Here is a 23962-nt window from a genome sequence, read left to right as displayed (position 1 = left end):
CACACACACACATATATATATATATATATATATATATATATATATATATATATATATATATATATATATATATATAGGGTGTCCCAGACTCTCCTCTGTGTATTTTGTGGGAATGTAGAACAAGTCGAGGTGAACATAAAAGTCTTATACCGTTTTGCGATATTCGCAATAATAGTCGAGATATTAATTAAGAAAGATTGGTGAATGATCACCGCGATATGGCAGATGAGCTGCAGTGCCGTCTGCCGTTGTATACTTGTACGTTAAGTCAAACTGAACAAAAAAGTTCTCTACGATTTTGCGAATGACCACATAGATTTTTAGATATTAATGAAAGAAAATTGTTACACATAATTATGCACTATAATGCACAAATTTTCTTTAATTAATATTCAAAAATCTATGTGGTCATTTGCAAAATGGTAGAGGACATTTTGCTCAGTTTGAGCTAATGTATAAGTATATAACGGCAAACACTATCACTGCAATCCATCTACCATACACTGAGGGAAAAATTATCTTAAAATCAACAAATATTTCTTTGATAGGTACCATTAACATATTTACTTAAATCTAAATTACCTGATTTAAGTAAACAATATTTGGTTTAAATAAAGAGAATTTAGATTTGTGAATAAATATGTTAATGGCACCCATCAAAGAAATATTTATTGATTTTAAAGTAATTTTTCCCTCAGTGTATCGCGCGTGATTATTCACCAATGTTCTTTAATTAATATTTTGAGATTTATTGCGAATATTGCAAAACGGTATGGAACTTTTATGTTCACCTCAATCCGTTCTACGTTCCCACAAAATATGCGGAGGAGAGTCTGAGACACCTTGTATATATACATAAAATTCCGCGAAACGCGAATTCGCGCGGTCGACATCTGGGCGTAAAGTCGACGCTCGTTTATTGTCCCTTCGGCAGCGTCCCCGAGGACACCGAACGTTTCACAGATCAACTCGACTACGGGGAGACGTAGATCAACTTCCTCGCTGATGCATCTACCGCGTCTCGCGAATTAGAGAGGTAATTTCACGCGTGTTTTTGGCGAAAAACGTGCTCCGTTGTTATATCGCACGGGGTCTGTAATTGGCAAATATTACGCGAACACTATATTGGTGTTACTTTTTTATTATTGTTTTGCAAAAACAAACGTCTAACATTGTAACTGTCCAGTTCGGAAACTTGTTAACAAAATTCGCCGTTTAAACGCGTGCGAACGAGAGGAAAACATGTCATTTGTTGGCCATTAAGCTCACGCTGAAACTTCTTAAGCTCCGCATGCGCGCGATAAAAATAACGATGAAAAAATGATATTTCGTTTTTTTTTCTTTCTTTGCCCGAGACTTCAATTTTTAAGTCTTATCAGTGGAGGGATGAAATGGAATAGGTAAATTTACTCGAGCGCGATATTGCCACGCAGCTCTCGAGATTCGAGAAACGCTATTTCGCGATCGGTTCTATCGCTTCGTTCAATTATGCTTTCCACGATTCGCGAATAAATATGAAACGGTGTGTGCACATTTATTCACGCTTCGCACGTCGTCCATTGTCCCGCGCTGTTTTGTTACCGTTATTCGCAACAATCATGCAACAACAATGACAAAATTATTTCTCCCTTTCATTTGCGCCTAAGTATTGATTACTTTTACTTTTTTTCACTTATTTTAGAAAAGCTGTGCTTTCCTAAGTGAAGAGGCAGGTACGCATGCACGATCCTTATCTTTTGAACGTGTCGAATAACGAGGTTGTTTTCGTATGCAAATTTCATGCAAATTTTCACTCAAAGAAAAACATGATGATGATAGCAAAGGAAGAAAAAAAAGAAACAGATAGTTGATCTAACGAAAATTATAATTATTTTTTACTGCAATTATATTTTTTGATTGCTTCAACACGAAAATGGTAGTAGTGTCATACATATAATATTGTTATCGCTAACATTGTAGTAGAACTTAATTAAAAAAATTGTTTTTAGTCATAATTTATAATAATTAATCTATAGGAATGCAGATTAATCCATTCTCTTAATTAGCATTTTCGTGTTAGAACAACCAAACATATATAATTATGATTATATGGAAAACTATATCTTTAAAAAATTATATTATAATGTTAATGATAATATGCATGTTATTTGCACCATTTATACCATTTTTAGACCAGAAAATATGGTAAAAATATGAAAAAAAACTATAATTTTGATTAAATCAAACATTTTTTCTCTCAGTGTACTTTTCATCAATCTCATCTGTAATCCTTATCCAATTTTCTAAATATATTCGAACGTGTTACTATTTCAATGATTATAAGCTATGAAACAATCTGTGATCGAGTGATCCAACCAGCCCGAAATCCTCAATGAGATTTTCCAATCAGTGGCCCGTAAGAATTATCCGCTCCTGATGCTTCCGCGATGAAAAAAAAAAAAAAAAGAAATAAGTTGAACTCAGCTCAGCGGCGTGTAATTAGCGAAGAGTCAGCGTTCTTCCTCGGCGAGAAAAAGGATAATTTCGCGGAGTCGGTGTTTTCGTAAGCACACAACGGGAGAGTCCGGTCCGTGCGAAGTTAGAGCGCGTTCGCGGAGCGTTATACGCCGTTATGCCTTTACGCGGGCGGCAAATCAAAATCAATAAGCCGATTATTGGCCGCGCTGAGCGGAGATTACGTCGCTTTGAATTGACACCCCGACCGACGGCGAGCCTCGTGTGCCGATTCAATCCCGCGGGCTTTCCCGACAGGCGGACGTCCGTCCCAGTTCCTTTTTCCACGAGTGCGACCGCGATAGATAGAGACAGAGAGAAAGAGAGAGAGAGAGAGAGAAGGGCGAGTGGGGGAGGAAGGTAGGGACGAAACGGTGCGTTCAATGCGAGTTAGCGAGCGACGTCTCGCTCTCGCGTTTCTACGTTTTCCAGCGCGCGCCTCATCCCTCGCGAGCGCGAACTCGACACGCATTCAGGCGACTGTGAAAGACGCGACCGGCTCGTTTTCCACGTAATTTCACCGCTTTTCCAGCGGCCGCGTACCGCGTATTTACCACGCCGGAAGAATTTATCAATAGCGCGGGGCGTTAACGTCGCAACGCCACCGCGCAGCGGCGCCACTGTACGACGTGTGCGTCGCACAATTATGAATATACACAGCAATATATGTGTTACATATACGCAGGACTCCAATAACGCCTTCTATTTCCGACTGAAAGAATATATTTCAGACGCGTCATATCTATGTACTTTCATCATCGTATCATGACTATTGGTTTTGAAAAAAATTAGCAATTCAATTCAATTAAGGTGACCAGACGTCTCGTTTCTTCCGGGACAATCTCGGTTTTCTCCTTAATTTTAAACAAAGATAACAAAAATTTTGTCTTAGTAATAGTTTCTATTTTTACTGTATTAAGCAGATTTTCATTGTTGTTATTTTTTAAGTATCTATAAATAAAATATTGTTTCATGTATGTGTATGTGTGTATATATATATATATATATATATATATATATATGTGTGTGTGTGTGTGTGTGTATTTTTTTTTTATAAGTAATATTCAATAATCTTACCTTCCTCATACATTTACGTTTCAGATTTGAAGTTGAAAAAATCTGGTCACCTTAATTAAATGCAACAGTAATAGTGCATATATGTATCTATTCACCGTGTATATTGTCTTTGCGTTTAACGTGGCTGAATTGCTGATTCTTCTCAAAAGTAACAGTCATAATACAAAAATACCTAGATACAATGCGCCCGAGGCAAGATACGCTAGCCGGAAATGAAAGCTATCATTGAAATCCTGTGTACTCGACTCGGCAGAAAAGGTCGCAGGCGCATTTCTGTGCTCTGTCAGCCGCGTCGTTCTCGCTTACCGACGGGTCAAAAGCGTAGAAGGCAGGAAGCTAGACTCCGAATCGCCGTGCACGCAACGGCAACTACTTCGATACTTCCGACGACCCGTTTCGCGAGGTGTTTATCTTTAGCGATCGTCCGCTGTGCGAAATTTACTCACGGCACTCCCGACCGTATCTCGCGAAAAACAACCGTTTGAACTTGGAGCCGCTACAGCGCGATATACGCGCGACACTTTGTTCCCGACGAGCGTTCCCCCACATATTTGCCGTCGACGACTATTCGACGGCATTCCGTCGCGACGACCGCGCGAAACTCACGTTCCCGGTGAGTCGAGATCGCACGATTCTCTCTTCGAATCCGATCGCGACGCCACGTCTTGCTCCGCAACCGTTTGCACTACATCGCGACGATTGCGATTCTCGAAGTGTCGAACGAGTACCGCACTTTACTCGGTACCGCCAGCGCCCTGTACATACACTTGGCTTCGAAGCAGCTGAGACACTTCTCTCCGATGCAGTTTGGAATGCAGTCAGTAGTTTAACGAGAGAATTGTTTCTCACTAATGCCCAGAACTTCAGTTTTCGTGATAGATCTTCGACTGCACTCCAAGCCGCATCGAGAACAAGCATCCAACTCGGCGCAATGAATATAATCGTATAACTTGCCATTTTCGACCTTATGAGTGATGCGCTTAAGGTTCAAAATCGCGTAACGTCCGATCTAAAGAACGTTATGGCTTGCCTCGCCGAATGCAACGACATTTCGACGATGTTTTGCCGCGAAATTAACTTTCCCCTTACTCCCGACGATAATTTGCGTGAAACTCACCCTCGACAGATGAAACCCGCGTAGGCCAGCGACCACTTGAGCTTCCAACCGCCACCATGAACAGCCGATACCCAGCTTGGCACTCCGACGATCGTCTCCGTGAAATGCTCGCACTCGGTGACTGTTTACCGACGTTTCGGCACGACAAACGCGTGACACTCACTCTTGGCACCGCTGGCGACGACAATCCGCGCGAGAGACTCCCTTTGGACGAGTCGAAACCGCGACACGCACGGACTTGCTCCCGAATCGAACTTCCGCGCTGCGATCCACTTCGGAAATAATCGTAAGATGGCAGCTGATGCTGTTGCCGGTGTATCAATACGCTGGTCAACTTTCGGCCGCGCATGATAGATAATTTCAGAGAAATTCCGATATTCAGAGCACGGGAGACACCGGATACAGTCTCAATGTCCCAAGAATTACAGCAAATAATTAATAACAGCGGATGTAATGGCAATCGTTACGTCGAAGCTGCTCAAACGGTTTTTAAATGAACTAGCGTGGTGAGATCGTGTACGTCACGTGATCACGCAGGTTGAAACGGTAGTGTCGTTTCGTGTCGGTTCGAAATTGGATTGCGATCGTTCCGTGTACTCGTCGCGTCTTTTCACAAGTCCAGAGCGAATTCCTAACACGAATGGGTGTCAGGTGCACCGAGTCGAGTGACGGACAAGCGCTTCAGCGTGTCAAACGGCCCGAGCGAGTCCGATTTAAACGCGGCGTCTTTCGGCACCGCATAACCGGTGCCTGTTGCGTATATAGTCTATTGCGTCTTGTCGGAAACACGGCGACATGGCGAGGGAAAATGGAACAGCATCCGTTGCCGTTCGACGAAACAGAAGCATCGAGATATCACGCTTACATAATGTATTACTTCTGCGATGCGTTTGTGTGATTATTTAATTATAACCTATATAATGGACACGAATCGTATTACGGATTTAGCGAAATTGTTTGTGAATAAACAATGAACGTGTAGGCTCCGTTAATGGCTGTGTATTATTTACTTATTTATAAATAATTCGCTAAATCCGCATTACAGCTCGAATTTCGATGGCCTAAATGAACGTTTAACGAATTTTGCGCGGTGATAGGCGAACTAGGCCCCGGGTGTATCATTGTAGAAGTGGAATCGTTCCCATTTCATGTTGCCGTGATATTTAATCTTGTCGAATAACCGTCGACTTTGTCTAAATACTGTCATGATAAACAAGTGGATTTATTTACGGTTTTTCAACGTAAACGAGCAAAAGCACGATACTTACAATGAGAAAAAGGTCATAGTTTTTTTTGTACTAAGCCATACACATACACAATCACAGACACAATTGGCACTTAAAATTTCCAGCTTAACAATATAACACTCATAAAGTTTGCGTTATACAAGTCAGATATATTATTTCAGCTGCAAAACTTTCCAGAAGATTGTATGAATATATTAAAATTTACATAAAATAAATCTTCAAAGTTTCAAGAAAGGTTAAGACAATGTAACCAAGGTCTCAGCTCATCTTGAAATAAAACTGCAGAAAATATATTGGATGATCTCAAAAAAGAACCGTGGAATACATAGTAGATACATAGTAAACACCAGCTAACAGCAATATTGCATCAGTGTTAAAATTGGTCGCTCAATAATGTAAGTGCAATACAATATTATATACAACAATCATATTGAATAAATAATTATTGCATTGATATAATGTTACTATTAGGTGGCATGTATCGACAACTAATAGTAACATTACATCAACGTTATAATTTTCCACTCAACAATGTAATTGTTATATGCAACAAGTACATATTGCACTTATACTGTTAAGTGAGAAATTACAATGTAATGTAATGTTACTACAATTAATGTAATGTTACTATTAGTTGGTACTTACTGAGAACCAACAATAACATTATTATAATTAACATATCAGTAACATTATCAGTATTACAATTTTCTTCTTAATGATGTAAATTTTATACACAACATATGTTATATTGCACTTATATTGTTGAACAGAAAATTGTAACATTAATGTAATGTTACTAATTATGTAATGTTATATTAGTCCTTATAATTTTCTACTCAACAATGTAACTGTTACATATAAATATATATTATATTGCACTTACATTATTGAATAGGAAATTACCACATTAATGCAATTTTATTGTTAATTAATGTTTACTAAATAACCCATAAAGTTAGATAAAAGAAATATTTAATATGTAATATCTTTAATATATGAAATATCTTTATATGAAATATCTTTAATATATTTAGTATGAAATATCTTTTGTGGATTTTATTTATGTTAGCTTTGTTACAAATTTTATGTTCTAATTGCAGTTTGACGAAATGGGGCAAACTACAAGTAGAACGCCTGAAACGTGGAAAGATCTCATAAATGAGAAAGACCGTGTTTTACACTGGAGCTCCGAAGTATTGGCAAGAGTACAAGATAACGTTACGAATGAAGATACATTTTTGATGGAGTACGACGACGACAAAATAGATGCTAAAATCGACACGTGGGTTACAATTAATCAAGCACGAGTCGAAGAAACGCTGCAGAAATATCTACACGCGTCAGGCGAATGTAAAACAGTAGTCAAGACTGAAATAGAAAAGGTAATTGATTTCATTTCTCGTTATGGCTGCTACTAGCCGCGGGATTCTTAATTGATGACGCCGGAAGCAAAGAAACGCAACGTCACAATTCTTGCAAAATACATGTAAATAAAAAGATATATTCAAAAGATAACACCTTGCAATTGATTAAGCACACCTCTAAAATACTCTAAACACTTTCCTTTAGCTTTAATAATCAATAAATAATTGTAAAATTAACGTAACATGACTTCCTTTTTAATCTGTGTTTCCTTATTATTTTGTCACGTTAATTTTACGATTATTTATTGATTGTTAGAGCAAAAAGTTTAGATATTTTTGAGGTGTACTTAATCGATTGCAAATTTTATTTCTTGGATATAGCTTTTTATTTCAACATACTTTTTGTAGGAAATTTGAATATACATTTCCTCATTTTTTGACGTCATAAATTAATATAAAATACACGTTATCAAGCTCGTTTGTCGTGATGGTTTTAGATTACTAAAAAATTACAAGTAAACATACGAAAAGATTACTATCACGCATATAAGGATATAAGAAAGTTGAACAAAAGAGTGGATCTGTTGGGCAAGAACGAAAGAAAAATACACTTCAAAATACAAAAGCTGGATGAAAAATGCGCGGGAAACACACAGAAGTTTCTAAAGAAATTCCGGCCACTGCGTGCAAAGGTCTTCAATAACTTGGTCATCGGCGAGAAAATAATGTTCCAAGATAAAAGACTCAAAGCCGATTTTATCAAGAAGGTATTTGTTCTCTAAATCCAAAATTTTGCAGCCTTCCTATAATACCTCTTTCTATAATATAATTGCGCTCTTTGTTTTCTAGGTCTACGACATTGATCACAAGAACTCCGTCAATTACGCGAAACGAGTGAAGAAGTTATTGAGAAATTTCGAGAGCACTACCGCAGCAGAAACGTCTCGTCAAACGCAGGAGAAACGTCTCGTCAATTCATAGCAGCGAACACAGGTATGATTACTTATACTTTTGCGAAAATTTACTCAGATCTGATACATGCAATCATGATTTAATTAAATTATGATTTAGTTAAATTAAACTGACAGTATCTCGTGTTCGCTCTTGGAACAGAATATACCTTGATCACAGGGTATGGGTTTGTAATGATTTGCATAAAGAAGAAATAGTTTTTGCAGTATTTTTTAATACAAAGAAAAGCAACTGATCTATTTGTATCGATCAGTTGTGTTACAAGAAAACAATTTATAATTAGTATTTATATATTGCATTATATTATATTTTATTATGCATTTCTTATGCATTATATTATGCATTCGTTTGCACAGTAACATATGCCATAAATGGTAGACCTTCCTTTATGCTGAACACGATTACACGCTAAATATACAATACGAACAAGTCCAAGTCGAAAAGATATCATATTGCATGTATATGTATCAAACATTATTTAACCTTCTGTGAAACTCAGAACTGTAGTAGAGCATGTATACAATCGTCCGCTGTACTTGTCCTCACAGAGGATATCTTGTTGAAAAGTGCTGTACAATCACGCACGCGCAACACACATATACATATATTTATACATAAATATATATATGTATATATGTGATTATATATGTATAATTTAACACCTGAATGTCGACGTCATTAGACCAGTGTTGCTTAAAGTCATTAAGAAATCGGATCGACTCGCAAATGACTGACAACGCATTGGACAGGCGTTAGTTATTCCTATTTGCAAATGAGCGATGGACAATGCCGCCAAGTATTGACGATAACGCGACACTCACGATTTAAGAAAGAAAGAGAGAATTTTAAGTAGTGTGTAGAGATAACTTAATACTGACTACACCGACGAGAGTACACCAAAAATCTCGCAAGATAGAATATTACATGTATTACAATAACGATAAGACACACGAAATGAGCGATCGTCTCGCTCGATACGCAAAGTCTATGAGATATAGATAAGATTTGTTCGCGTGTCTTTGTACACTCTGCCAGATATTTCTCTCTTTTTTTTCACCCTTTTTTTCGTCACAGATGCAAAATTTCACTCTCTTTCGCCCGTTCCGCTTTCGAGAACTTAGAAAGAATACACGACGCAAACGATTTTAGCATTGCGACGCGGCACCTATGCAGGATTAGCCCGTAAATTAGATCGGTAGAGTACCCGATCTAATACATATCACAGCTGAAAAATGTTAACTTAAACGTTAACTACCAATGGGTCATAGTTAAAAGAACACTATACCATTTCGAAACATTTGCTAACAATACTCCGTACTAATCATTATTAACCAACTTTCTAGAAAAGCGTCCCTACGATATGATTATCTAACGCGACACTTCTAAAGTAAATGACTCACAAACGCACACGTTACGTTATATATTGTAACTGTATGGATTCGAATATTTATCAGAGCAACGTTATAGAGCGCACAGATCTATATAATCTGAGGGAGATACGCCCTTACAAATTAAAATAAACCTAAAAGTAGTCACCTAGGTAATCGTAAACTGCTTCGAAAAAAATGAGAATACTTATGATTACAAAACTCCCGAATATTCTGAAAACGCGATATCTAAATTTATTGTCACGGCGTATACGCAAAGTGTTATTATTACATCATTAAAATATCTCCAAGAAAGTGATGTTCACGTTGTGTCGATATAAACCAGGGCTGTGCCGTAGATTTCAAAATTATGTCTACGCGAATTTTTTACGTATTTTCTACGTGATGTGTAGTATATAATAATCTTTTATGTAAACAATATAAATTATATAAAATATTGCAAATTATATTAAAATATATAAAAAAAGTAAATCATGGAACAATTACTATATCTGTTTTGAGTCTGTATCTGTATTAATTAATGTGTATCTGTATTAATTAATATCTGTATTAATTAATGTGATGTTTAAGAAAAGATAACAAATTACATGAAATTTTCATTTGACTATGTGACAAATTGGCACATTTAACTTTTTGTGTAGATTTTGTACTTTTAAACTTTCTATATATATATAAATAAAAATGTAATTAAAAAATTTTATAATTTAACTAACTTGTTTAGAAAATAACGTAAATTTACATTAAAATTTTATAGATTAAATAAAAATATTAACGTTTATAAAATCTGAACTTATAATTAAGTTTTAAGCAAAACATTTTTTAAACGATATGTATAGATTGATCATTGTCTGCATAGATGACATAGTTTACATTGTCTACACGTAGCGTATCATTTGCGCGTAAAAGCCCGACCCTGATATAAACCGTAATCGCATCGTGAACGGCGGGAGCGAACGTAAGAAAATACGCTTGTGATACGCAGCAGGTACTCGGACGATAAATCAACTTCCTCGACTTAAGATTCGTCGCTGTCGCTTTCTCGCTGTTCTCGCGATGTTTCGTCTACGCACGGTCCGTCCGCATTTCTGTCGAGATGATGCGAATTCCACAAGGGAAGCCACTTGTTCACGAACCACCAATGCACGGACAGTCTCCCATGATTGCATTCCGTTCTCTCGCATCTACCGAGAAGTTGGCATATCCCGGCCAAACTGCCGCTCTGGCTACGAATGCACGAGTCGTCGCAAGTGTGTTGGCGCTCCACGTATCGATTCACGGTACAGATAGAAGCGTTATTCGACGTGGAAGAGCCCGGAGCAAACACCGACCGCAAAATCGACGACGAATTGGAGTCGTTGAATCGAGAAGTCGCGTTATTAGACGATGAAGGCCCGGGATCGGCCGCACTCGGTAGATTTCCGCTGTTTGACGTGTTTCCGGACATGGAAGAAACACGGTCTATTCTACCGACGTGAATCGTGGCGTACAGGGGATTGTTGACAGATTGACCGGTCCGACTGATCCAATCTAGATATCTGCCGATATAAATCGCGGAGTTCGCGTCGGATAGGATCTTACTGCGACAGTTGCAATTGGCGGGATTCCTACAGTGACAGCATTCCATTCTAAAGAGCTCGGCGGCGCGAGGGGCATTTGTAGGAAGCTTCGTGTAGGGATATTCGCCGCGACAGAAGGGGCATCTGCAGTTTCTCGCGAGTTGGTACACATAATGTCTGGAAATAGTCGCGGCGTCTTGGTATCTCAATCTGTTGTGCAAATTGTGACAATGGTGGCAGAGGTATCTCGCGTCTACCTGCCTGCAATATGAGCATGTGCAATTGTTGTACACGAACGGATGAACGGAGCGTCTCGTGGAAGCATACGCGATGTTCTCCGTCGAAAAGCAATTGCGGCCTAATCTGCTGAGAGAGCTTTGGCAGAGGTTACTACTCAGTCGAGAATAATCCAAATAAATATGCCTCAGTTGATCGTATTGGCTCGCGTTCCTGGCACCCTCCATGTCGTTCAAGAAACTATGAGCGGATACGTGATTCAATCCGTGATATTTGTAACCACGGCAATGCGCTCTACCGCTGCACGATATCCGCTCGTCGATCCTCTCGTACATGTGATCCGCGTTGCCCGGGTTATTTTGCGCCAAGGGCTCGTTTCGCGGAGCATCGTGCGCGTTTGCGTCGTCATCTTCGTCGTCGTCGTTGTCCAGACGCTCGTAAATGTTCTCCTCCGGCTCCTGCTGCTGTTGCGGCTGCTGTGGTTGTTGCTGCTGCTGCTGTGGCTGCTGCTGCAATGGCTGCTGCGGTTGCTGCTGCTGCTGCTGCGGCTGCAGTCGAGCCCGATTACAGTTGCGTGTAAAGTCAATCGTATTTTGATAAAATAGATTCAAATTCTGATGAATCTGTACCGTGTTATTGGAGGGGCGGTTTTGAAAACGACGCGAGCCGTGAGCCACGTTCTGGTAGGCGACGTTCTCTCGATGCTCCTGATTGTTCCGACCCTGGTTCATCATCACCGCGGCCAGCTCGCCATTCTCGTATATCTGACAAACGCAACGCGGCCCCTGACAGTTGTGACTCGCACCGCGATGCTGTACTTGTACGCCGCTGGGCCCGGCTTCCCGCGAGGAGTCCGATGTCTCGGCACTCGGGTCCGTGTTCTGTTCCGTCGCGTGCCCAGCGGACTGTAGACCTCACATCGTCGTCGCGGGGGCCATCGGTTTGTCAATGATCGCTACGCCCGCGTAACTGCGCCCGACCCCCATGCAGGTCGGCAAAGTTGTCCAGGTGTCTGTTCTGGGCGAATACACTTCCACCGATGCCAAGCTGGACGAACCGTCGTCTCCGCCCACCACGTACAAAAGTCCATTTAACGCTACCACACCTGTCGGTTGTAACATTTATATCGGTTTCAAGTAAAATTAATGATTTCTGATGATTATAATAATATTTATACAATATTCGAGAAATTAATATGACATGACATAACGTAACATGAACATGAAGAAAAAGAACTAATATACAGTGTGAGTCATCTAATGTTAGATTGGTAGATATCTCTGTTGTTTTTAATATAAGAGAAAAATGTGTAAGAAATAAATGGTGTAGTTGAAAGGAATAAATTTTGTGGTCAGTTAACTCTTCCAACCGCCAATTTATATCTTTACAAATTTTCTTTTTATATAAAAAACAAGAGATATTTTGAAATCCAACATTGAATGTTTCACTTTGTATCAGGTTGAGGTAAAAGGTTTGACGTGTTTGTTAAGTAAAATAGAAAATTATCCCAATATTTCGAAGTATTAGTAATTTTTATGATTAAAAAGCATCGACTTGATATTTTATAGGCATCTAATAAGAACATCCTATTTTCCTTCTGATATCCAAACTTTCGACGAGAATTTAGTAAAGAAATGACGAATCTTTTGCACCAACCGAATACCAAAAGATATTAGATGTTTACCGGCGTTTCGACGACAAAGCGCCATATCGCTGACGGGTGACCACTGATTCGTGTCCGGATTAAATGCTTCCACGCTTTTTCGAACTAGCGGACCGTCGTGGCCTCCTACCGCGTATAGAATTCCATCCAATACGCCAACGCCCGCGCCGCTACGACGCGCGGACATCTCAGGCACGGGTTTCCATTTATCCTTCTCGGGATTATAACACTCGACACTGGAGAGACACTGACGGGATTCTCCATCGTAACCGCCAACCTAATCGCGACATCTCTCTGTATTAAACGAACAATGGGAAAGACTGTTTTAGGACTAAAAATAGAACAATGCACTCACGGCATAGAGCAATCCCTTGACAACACCGACTCCTACGCTGCTACGTCGCGTTGACATTCGCGCTATAGGTCTCCATTCGCGAGTCCGTGGATCGTATACTTCGGCCGAATTTAATCCTGTAGAACCATCGAAGCCGCCGACCTATATTAACGTGAATCAAACAACGATGATATATTTAATTAAAAATATTTTCAAATCTGAAATACGAATATAGAAAATGAAAAAGGTTCTTCGATGTAAAATCGTAAATTCAACCAAAAGAATATAATCTGTGCGCTTTTGTATCCATGTTCTCTGACTTTGATCGACTTTATTGAATTAACGAAAAATTATACTTCCAAGAAGTAAACAATTGATTACACCACCTGGCATATGAGAGCTCACCGCAGTTTGCGCGTTTATAATTTAATTAAATCAATTCGTTGCAGCATCAAATACCAACAAATTGATGTTGTAACGAGTTGATTCTTATAAATTGTAAATGCACATCCATCTGACAAGGAGAAGAAATGGTAGTAACGTACAGCATAAACTAAATTCCCAAGCACCGCCACACCAAGAGTAGACCTCCTTGCTTCCATCTCCGGACAGGGTGACCACTGGTCCGCCGCTGCGTCATAGATATCGACCGTTCTTACTCTTAATGATCCGTTAAATCCACCAACAGCATACACGCGTCCGCCGAGAACGCAGAGTCCTACGACAATATAATCGCGTACGTGACATTTTGCAGAAAAGCAGAGAAAACAATCGCTCAAATAACGCAAACTGGATCGCTATTACACATACCAGCTCTGCAACGTCGCGTTGGTAACTCGGAAACTTGATACCATTTTTCCTCTTTGAAATCGTAACATTCGACGCTTCTAATTGCCTTCGGGGCTTGACCACCGACAACAAGCAACACTTTAGGCAATCCTCTCGGTTGTCTCGGCTTTGTACGTGGGGTTTTAAATAGAGATTTCTGCTCACCCTTCAATAAATGATACTTTAAGGCTTCGATCAAAAAGTCTTTGCCTGCAAAAAGAAAATTACATGTACACACTATTAATATAGGCCGATAAAAGTCTGATACACAGATTACGAGTGTATAAAAAAGTGATCTTTTTTATTTTCTACTTCTACAACATTCTATAAAACATTTAATTTATTTTAATTTATTAACTTGTGGCTGTTTTTATTTTATATGCGCGTTTCGATTTCATAATATTATCTAATACTAAGAATAACAAAATGAACATTACGTAAAAATAGAGGAATCCGAACGAAACTGAAGAAGGTCCGAACGGAATCGAAACATTTACTTTTCGGGTGTTTATATTCCAGAAATATCACTCTCTGTCTTATTTATACACGTACATTTGCGTACTAAGTTCTCATTGGATCCTATTGTATATCTAAGAGTCTTTATATATAGGAGTCATTCGCGTATGTTAGTGCGAAATTAAATTTATACTGTGAGAGGATAATAATGTTTACCACTGTCAAACATGACTCTTAATTCCCTCATTCTAGTTGTGCATTCACAGAGCCTGTTTGCACATATATATAATTGTTATTTTTCTTTTATATGTAAACAGTTCCAAGACATCTTTGCTTAACAATATTGTCAATAGCAAACTTACATTGTAAATTAGCTTTGAGAAGTGGTTCTTCCTCCACACGTTGCACTAGGTATTCTTGAGAAAGCAAAGGTAAACGTACGTGCTCCATTAACAGAGCCAAGTCATTTTGCCTCTTTTCGAGATCGTGATGTACCCATGAGATAACGCATTCGAATACTTTCTCCTCGGTAGGTACCATTAGGCGATCGCTACAAATGAGCTTAGCCACCTGCTGAGGCGCCAGTGTTAAAAATTCCTCCGCGTCGACCACTTCTCTGTAATCCGTATTACACGGACGATTAAAATCGTTAATGCAATCCCCACGAGACCGGCTAATACGTGACGCGCGACTTACGAAAAATGTTGCTCAATGTAGCTGTCCGCGTGCGCCAACAACTCGAGACATCCGTGCAGATCTGCGAACGCTCTGATGCCGAGACAATTGGACGGATGCAACTGAGCTTGTAGAAAATCGCAACAAGCGTCGCGGACGTCTGTTAGTTGCAGTAAATTCGCGGCAGGAAGAAGCACTTGTACATTGTCCTCCGTGACGTGGACTTCGGCCGTGTAGACGTAATCCACTAGTAATTCCAATGCGGAATAGTCCACGCCCTGCAGCGTTATTCTCTCCTGATCGCGTTCCTCAAAACTCGTGAACATTGCGTAGAAATAGGGGCTGCATGCAGCCAAGACCATTTTGTGAGCTGGCACTTCCAAGCCACTGTCTGTCACCAGAATAACGTCGCACAGTAGATTTTTTCTAAAAGAATAATAACGTTAGTTAGAATCTCACTTTCCCCAATTTTTTTATATTTTTTAATAATTCACAATTTTTTTTTCATCAACGCGACAGATTCTTCTTGGTTTAATGCAAGGAGTATATTTATAATTGTCTAATACACATAGATATATATTTTGTATTGATACATGATACATATGAATAAAGTTCACTCTTATAAACATACTATCTCCAGTAGACACCAACTAACAGTATCGTTACATCAGTGTTATAATTCTTCACTCAGCGGTGCAACTGTTACACACAACATATGTTATATTGTACTTGCATTGTTGAGTGGGTAATTATAATATCGATTTAGTGTTGCTCTCAGTTGGTATTTATTGGATCTTCATAAGGATAAAGTGATCCTGTCAGTGTTGTAACTTATCTAGATTATTAATTAGATATATTTATCTAATTACAGTAAATACATGTATCTAATTACAATATCTAAATATTTTTTGTGTATCTTTATCTATAACTAGTTAGATTTTTCATTTCGGTAACTGTATCTGTAACTAATTTTATTTTATCTTATATCTGCATCTAAAATGTTAAACTTAGATACAGATACAATGAAACTAGTTACAGATACAGTTATTGAAATAAAAAATCTAACTAGTTACAGATAGATATACAAAAATTTATATTTAGGTATTGTAATTAGATAAATGTATCTACTGTAATTGAATAAATATATCCAGATACATTACAACACTGGATGCTGTTATACTTGACATATAAACATAGACTCACTTTCTCATCTCGTTGATGACATCAAAGGCTCGATTTGTGTGATGATGATTCCTATAGGGTGGTTTGTCCTTACCATTCTCGCGGGGCACATGCTTCTGCGAGCTCTCGTCTAAAGAATTTTGACTAGCATAACGAAGTAGTAGGCAGCTGTAACAATAAAAGACAAATTGTACGATGACCAACATGTACTCCACGCGTAGCTATGCAAATTCAACTGATAAGCTCTCTGCGTCGAGGCGTTATTAGCCGATTTAACGTGTATATTACTCTCTCACGCCCGAAAAGAAAGAGGCTCTCGGCGAGACTCACCTGCCCTTGGTGTCGGAGCCGTCGGCAATGTTGTTCAAGACGTTCGGCGGCTGATTCTGTCCCATTGGCTCCATTTCGATGAAATGTCGGTTCCACTTGGCGCTCACGCCAAAACACGGTCCAAAGCGGCCGGCTGAGATTTTGTTTGCGCGTGAAAGAACGAATCCCCGCTCTGCGGCTCGTTGTGATTCGGAAGCGTCACCGCGCGTTCGCCATGGCAAGACGGCCGAGGAGTGTGCGAACCTCTCTCTCTGGTGAACCTTCGAACCCTCGAACGCGCGGATGAATCACCGCGCGTGATTTCGCGTTATCATCCACTGGAAGCTCGTTCGTGAGTCAGATCATTCGCACTCGACACCCGCGAGAGACAGTAGAGAGTCGCGCATACCAGAAACTCCAAGCAGCCTCACTGCACTGTATTTTGACAGCACGCACAAGTCGTATATACAGGCGTGAGCCTCCTCTGTCTCTCTCTGTCAGTCTCGCGCGTCTCGCTACTGCTCCGTCTTGCTCCACGCGTCCGACTCGACTGAGGGAAACAGGTAGGTGGCTCCATCTGACGGGGCGAGCGCGCACCGCGTCAGCGCGCGCCGCTCGCTCGCTTGCTCGCTCCCTCACTCACTCGCTCGCGCGCGCGCGCAGGCGTCCAATCATCACGCGGCCCGGCGAAACCGGTCAGTCTGCCGCGGAAGCTGGTGGAAGGCGTCACGATACACCACGACGCGACGCGACGCGACGCGCCGCGGCCAAGGACGCGCCAACGACGCGACACGTCGACGCTATCTACGCCGCTCCGTTTCGCACGATTTCTTCGTCTTCTGGCCGTGTCTCGAAATTCCAGCGTGGCACGCGTTTCGTTAGCGCGCCCGCGCGTCAAACGCCGCCAACCTCCGCCGTTCCCGTTCCTCGTGCAACCGCGTGCACGACGACGACAACGACGACGACAACGACGATCATCATCATCATCATCATCATCATCATCACGATCACGAAGAGAAGGAAGAAGGTGTATTCTCGCGAGGGATTCTCGTGCCGTGAAACTTGCCCGAGAGCACGGCGCTTCCCGGCAACGCGGAAGTCGCTCGCCCCCCTCGTCGAGTCCTGTCGACGAGGCGCGACCTCCTCGCCTCCACTACCGCAACGTCGTTTTCGTCTCGAAAAGGTAGGCACGTCCACCGCACGCGCTGCCCCCCGAGTCTCTCGCGGTTGCGCGTTGCGAGAGCCGAACTGCGCGAATATGAATATGACTCCGGCAGGAGAACGCTCCTAGTGCTTTTGTAATTTCGCGACGTGCACGCGACGAGAACGGAGACACGGGATGCCGTTAGACCTGACCCCGTGCAACCGACGTGACTCCATCCCGACGCTGCGGCCGCTCGAATTTGCCCGAAAAGAAGCAAATCGCCGAGAGGCATCAGCGCGCGATAGCGCCGCGCCGCGTCGCATCTCGGGACCAGTCGGATCGCGCTCGTTTATCTCGCGAATGCACACACTACACATTTCTTTTTATCCGCCAAACGTGTTCCCCGGCCCCAGCGCAATCTCAAATTCGATCGTACGGCGGGGATCGCGACGAGGCGTGTTGCTTGCGAGTCTTTCTTTCCCCCAAGCGCGACGACACGTCGATTCTGTAACTTTGAACGGCAGAGTCGTGATCGTCGTGTTGTTGCGCAAGTGTGACAATATGAAAAGCTGCGCAGCGACACAGCGCGACATTGTCGTTACGGAGTTAGAGAATCAACTGAAGTCATACTTCCGGACATTGGTCGTTTCGCTGAATCGCATATATCGGGCACACACCGCGCGCGCAAGAGAGAGAGAGACACGGGAAATGTTATTCCGGGTCTCAGAGCGAGACACGCTACACGTAGCCGGCGGCGCGCGCTCCAGCCTACTTATCTCTGAAATTTCTTCCCGTGTGGAAATACACGCGCGTTGTGATGTCGCGCCACACTCATTGCGGCGCGACACCGAGTCGCCCCCGGGTTTGGTTCTTATTCTCCATGGCTCTCTTATTCTCGCGCACGAGATACTATCGATATCGCGAAGCTAAGTGTGTCACAGTCGCGTCGAAATATATCCGTACTCACGAAAAAAAGAGAAAAAAAAATACGTCGCGTGCGTGGGAAGATCTCTTTCATTTGCAAAGATCTCCCCTCTTGAACTGTCATAATCTACATACTACATCGCGCGAAGTTTCCGCCTCTCTTCTGCCGAATGGTCGCGTCTCGGGGCAGAAGGAACACGAGCCGGGCGTGTCGTCGAAAAAAAAATAAATTTCTGGAACATTTTCTTGAATAGATTCTCCGCACGTATTCGTGTATGTGTTTGCGCGCCGCTCGTCGAGCATAAAGTTACGACGAGGAAACGATTCACGGGAGATCCCGAAGTCTTAGGTTTCATCGAACGAAAATATGATGAAAGAAAAAAAAATATGGAGAGAAAAGAACAAATGTTGACACACGTCGCCCACACGCGTGCCTCACGTTTAAACGTGGCGAGGAGTGATATTGTTTATCGCTACGGACGTGAAGGTAGTGACCTTCGAGACAAACTAATGTTATCGTCTCTAGCAGATAAGAAAATTTAAATAGACGGATGTAATTCTTTTTCGGCCACTGCGAAATTGCGTCGTTGTTCTTCGCGACCACCGCGGGCAAACGTGATCGAAATTAGAAATGAATGAAATGAAACGAGAAATGGTGTCCACGCTCAGGGGAAGAGGGATATGGGTGGTGACGACTATATAGTGACATACATGTAAAACTGTATTAGTTTATATTAAACAATTATATACGAGTTACATAGACAAGATTAATGTATACAGTTAAGTGAGGAATTGTAGTTAACCAAATAGTATTGTAACCAAATTGCATTATAATCAAATAGAAGAATTAATTCTTCTATTTAGGTAATTCTTTTCAAATAATTATATTATCTACGTAGTTCTTCTAGATAAGTTTTTACAAAAAGAGTCCTTATAAAGAACTGTTTAGAATCTTAAACATGAGTAAAACAGACCAACTATTTAAATGTTATTATTCTTAAAACATGTGTTTTGCTTTTTCATTATAAAGCTTGATCTACAATGTATTATTTGCTTCCTGTTTCTTTTTCTTTATCTCTCTGACTCAAATCTTAAGCCTTAAACTAAAAAAGAGAGAACAAGAAACAGGAAGCAAAGAAAGATACGTCGTAGATTAGACTTTTTAATTTCATTGAGTCGCAAAAGCATTTGGAAAAAAAATTCATATTCCTCGATATTTCCTTCACCGATTAAAAAACGAAGCATTAAATTTAAATCATTTTTCCGGGAATTGTGCAAATAAAAATATACCGGATAAAATTCATATTTGCGCTAACTTTCTAAAGTGTTTAGAATTTTAAAGAGTTAACACAATATACATTTCTTTATTTAAGATATATTTTATATAAGTACGTTATATGTACGTGTGTATATACGTGTGGTACCTACGTCGAGTAAATATTCTTTATTTCCTTTTTTCTGCCTGTGTATAGTTGTGTCACTTACATACAGTTGTCACCGCCGTGTCTCTTTTCCTCTGAGTGCGTCCCGCATATCGTATTTCTCCTAAAACGCAGTGACGGAAAAGCGGGCGATTCAATGGCGTGTGTGATATTAGCGAGATGGGGAGATACCGCGATAAAGTATATCGTAGATAGATACGAACGCGCGTCCCGCGAGAGCGATACGACTTGGCGGCGCGGAAGAAGAACCGTGCAGAGACGCCCGCGCGCGCGAGATGCGCAACATTGTTACAAGTGCAAGGTTACGTGCAACGTACGTACATTGTGTATCCGACTGATTATTTCTTCCCGGTAAACGGCCCGCGAGCGGCCGATTGGCTGCTCTCTCGCGCCTCAGCACCGCGCGATGCACCGCGCGTGCAATCGGGTTTTCTGCTGGCGATATTCCGCATTGCATATTAACAATATACTCTCGACAGCAATATGAATTGCTTCAAAGTACCATTCGCGATAATCGCGGCGTCGAGTAAACGCGCGCGGCTCGATATCCTGAAATTTCACACGGAATTTGACGTCTGATTCTTACGTAGCATAATCGGAAAAAAGAGCGAGATGGAGAGATAGAAAGTTACATAATAGTTATCTAGCGGGCAGGAATGTAAAGCGTAATAACGGCTACGTCACAAGAAGAAACATTGCGAACGTGCAAAAGTTGTGGAAAAAAAGCAAGTAACGAGATTTAAGGAACGAAGTATAACGCTGTCAGAACAAATGTAATTCTGACATTTTATAGCGAGTGTTTCGAAACCCAACTTTTGCGAAATGTTCTGAAATCCCTTGGAAATGTAACATGCCGAAATACGGACAAACTCAAACGTCAAATTTCTTTATTTTATGTTTTCATTTTTTCGTGTTTTTTTTTTCAAATATGAGATTTACTGAGTCGGACATAAATAGTCATCTAATTGCAATTGAAAAATATATATTTTATACCTATAAATAATTAAAAATAAATGACAGAAATATGTGGCAAACCCCACACATGTTCTCGAAAATTCAATTCCAAATTTTTTAGAATCTATGACCTTATACGGTCTTGCTTTTTTCTTTAATTTACTCATAATATTGTCAATTTTTGATCTCAAGAATTTTCACTAACTTGTTGTACAAACCGAATTGGCCCTTGTAAGATAACATATATTGTACCCCTTGTAAGATAACATCAATCAAAATAGGTTCGCGCAGTATGAGCGAGTTGACAATTGCTTCTGAATTTAATATCTTCGCTGCACTCGCAAATTTACTCGGTTATAACGTTAAATTTTATTCAGTAAGCTACAGATTTGCAGAGTCAATCGAGGCATCTTTTTGCACGTTCGCCGTTCTTCCAATTCGGAAGCCTCTCTCTAGTCCCTTGCTCAGATGGGCTTAATAATTCAGCCAAGTAGGTCGCTCGAAGCCGCGAGCGAGGATCCACTTGCGAGTTGAATGATAAATCTTGAACGATAAATCTTATCTGCTGCTTGTATTGGTCGACGAACGAACGCATTATCACCTTCGCTCGCCTCACGTGGCCTGCTCACGAGGGCACCTCCTCTTCGGGCAACCCTGTCACCCTTCACGAGAATCGCGCGCGCGAGATCGTCGCCGCCGCGCGGAGACCGCGAAAGTCGGACGATTCGGCCGACGACGACGACGACGACGACGACGACGACGACGACGACGACGACGACGACGACGACAGCGACGATGATGACGCGATGCCTCTCCACCGTGAGATTTCTAATACGCGTATCCGAACGTGCCGCGACTGGCTAACAGAAAGTTCACACTCGAGGAGCCGAGAGGTAGCTCGTGTGTTCGGTGAAAAAGAAAGCGGTCGCTCGTACAGCCGCGAACGGAACGACTCACTCGATAAATACTGGCGCAGTGGTTTTCAACCTTCCCCGTGCGCGGCATACTTTCGCGCGGCCGGCTCGTACATTTTGGCAAGTGCATCTCAGCGAGAATAATGATCACGTGGGGGACGAACAAGACGACGATTGCGATCTTTACGTCTGCGGAGTGCGAAATCACGACGGCACGGGGAGTTGCATTCTTGTTCGCGCGCGACACGTGCGCGTGTTTGTTCCTTCTTCGTTTGATCTGACTCGATAAACGCACCGTTCGTTGACGCGCCTCATCTTCCCGGGGAAAAAGCCCGCGCCGAAGTCCCCTGATCCGCGCCTCTCAAAGTATCACGCTGGTATTTAATTTATTTAATTAATGCGGCGGCGACCGCACCGCCTCGAACCACCTCGATATTCGCCGAGAACGAGCAGGACAAGTAAAGACCTTGTGTCCCCGCGCTCCCACTCCGCGCACAGCTCGCGTTGCAGATTGTTGCGACGTAACAAAGCTGCTGACACTTCAATCGACGGGACGTGTTGCGTCAACCGATCAGCCCGCGTCGCCGCGAAAATCGCTGTCGCATAGCCCGGCGATCGTGTAACTTTTCCCTAGGAGGACGCGAAAAGTTCCGCATCTCCCACTGTCCGAAAAGACAGCCGGATAGGTGCGCGTGAATTTGGCAGCGACTTTACCAATCGATTCGAAGGTCTCATCCCTTTAAGCTTTAGCTCGCCACTGATATTCATCATATTGAATGATAACGAAATAGACACACGAAAACAATGATCTAAGTTTGCTGAAACAATATGTCGCTCTAATCACAAGATAGAAGTGTGAGTGTAGCTTTTAGCTAATTAGCTAGGTAATTAGTTATTAGTAAATTTGTAGCTGCATCTAGAGATATGACAAAACATATACATTATGTAAGACACAAATTTAATAACTCAACACGGTATGTATATTTGCCTGGCAAGTGTAAAATTGTAGAGTTAGAAAAACCTTGAGTTTCCATCATCGATTGTCTCACGTCTTGACAATCATGAAAGTCCATCTGAACACGTGATTGCTAAAGTCGTTGAGTTAACGTGAAACTTTTTACGTTTCCGCGCTTAGGAAAGAGTTACATGATCGTTACCCAGACTTGCAACGGACCAGAAAAAGATGTTCAGCATATAGTCTGTCTCTCTTTTCTCTCTCTCTCTCTCTCTCTCTCCCCCTCCCCAACTCACCCGCGCGAGTTTACTCGGCCAAGTAAAGTACACGAGGCGAATCGCAAGCTTTATCGCCTGTTTGCCCACGTTGCGTTTCCGTTTTTTATGGCGCAGATAAGAGACTCCGGAGCGAGGCTACGGGGAAACTACGTAATCAGTCCTCCTCCCTCGCCGGCTGGGGAAATGATTTCAGGTGACGGCGCGGACCGATCCGAGTGTACTCTCGCGCGAAACCGCGCGCGAGGTAGGAACGTTTGATCGTAAAGAATGCCACCTCGTGCGGAACGCGGAGATCGGCACGAGTCGACGACGATGAAGAGCGCGCGAGTCGACGAGTCGAAATGTTCGAGGTGAGTCACGGCGCAGGCGCGCCGAACTTGCGTCGAGGTGGGCTTTGCACGGTGTTTACCGCTTTGCGATTACGCCACGAAACCGCACATCTCACTATAACAG

The 23962-nt window shown here is 41.7% G+C and overlaps 4 protein-coding genes across 8 annotated transcripts in view; 2 read left to right on the top strand and 2 right to left on the bottom strand.

Annotated features, from left to right (window-relative positions):
* The first annotated feature begins 5239 nt into the window (after window positions 1-5239).
* Window positions 5240-8325, top strand: LOC116853318. Its single transcript, XM_032834372.1, has 4 exons — window positions 5240-5557; window positions 7035-7316; window positions 7796-8065; window positions 8148-8325. The coding sequence occupies exons 1-4, from the start codon at window positions 5483-5485 to the stop codon at window positions 8277-8279; spliced, it is 759 nt and encodes a 252-aa protein (XP_032690263.1). The 5' UTR covers window positions 5240-5482; the 3' UTR covers window positions 8280-8325.
* Window positions 8326-8464: 139 nt separating this feature from the next.
* LOC116853316 (probable serine/threonine-protein kinase cdc7) lies at window positions 8465-12220 on the bottom strand. The gene has a single exon (XM_032834366.1). The coding sequence runs from the start codon at window positions 12183-12185 to the stop codon at window positions 10674-10676; it is 1512 nt and encodes a 503-aa protein (XP_032690257.1). The 5' UTR covers window positions 12186-12220; the 3' UTR covers window positions 8465-10673.
* Window positions 12221-12328: 108 nt separating this feature from the next.
* LOC116853313 (ring canal kelch homolog) lies at window positions 12329-17455 on the bottom strand. 3 transcript variants are annotated; one of them, XM_032834361.1, is made up of 9 exons: window positions 16920-17455; window positions 16611-16757; window positions 15429-15833; window positions 15095-15348; window positions 14259-14486; window positions 13994-14166; window positions 13470-13610; window positions 13136-13391; window positions 12329-12556 (listed from the first exon to the last, which is right to left on the bottom strand). In XM_032834361.1, exons 1-9 carry the CDS (start codon window positions 16991-16993, stop codon window positions 12366-12368), a joined length of 1869 nt encoding a protein of 622 aa, XP_032690252.1. In that variant the 5' UTR covers window positions 16994-17455; the 3' UTR covers window positions 12329-12365. The 3 variants fall into 3 exon arrangements, with proteins under 3 accessions (XP_032690252.1, XP_032690253.1, XP_032690254.1); XM_032834362.1 differs by lacking the exon at window positions 16920-17455 and having other exon boundaries at window positions 16607-16756; XM_032834363.1 differs by lacking the exon at window positions 16920-17455 and having other exon boundaries at window positions 15429-15835; window positions 16611-16753.
* Window positions 17456-17604: 149 nt separating this feature from the next.
* The window catches only part of LOC116853309 (dual 3',5'-cyclic-AMP and -GMP phosphodiesterase 11-like), a 43024-nt gene continuing 36666 nt past the window's right edge, over window positions 17605-23962 (top strand). The window contains exons 1-2 of one of the 3 annotated variants that reach the window (XM_032834342.1): window positions 17605-18081; window positions 23703-23859. The gene's annotated coding sequence lies outside the window, so the exon portion shown is untranslated. Of the gene's footprint in view, window positions 18082-23623; window positions 23860-23962 lie in introns of all 3 variants that reach the window. The other 2 variants (XM_032834341.1, XM_032834343.1) reach the window with 2 other exon arrangements.

This window comes from Odontomachus brunneus, unplaced genomic scaffold (genome assembly GCF_010583005.1).
Source record: "Odontomachus brunneus isolate Ranch 3 - 2012 unplaced genomic scaffold, Obru_v1 Obru_scaffold_304, whole genome shotgun sequence".
Taxonomy (NCBI): domain Eukaryota; kingdom Metazoa; phylum Arthropoda; class Insecta; order Hymenoptera; family Formicidae; genus Odontomachus; species Odontomachus brunneus.
The sequence above is the reverse complement of the archived record's forward strand: the minus strand, read 5'-3'. Positions and strand labels throughout refer to the sequence as shown.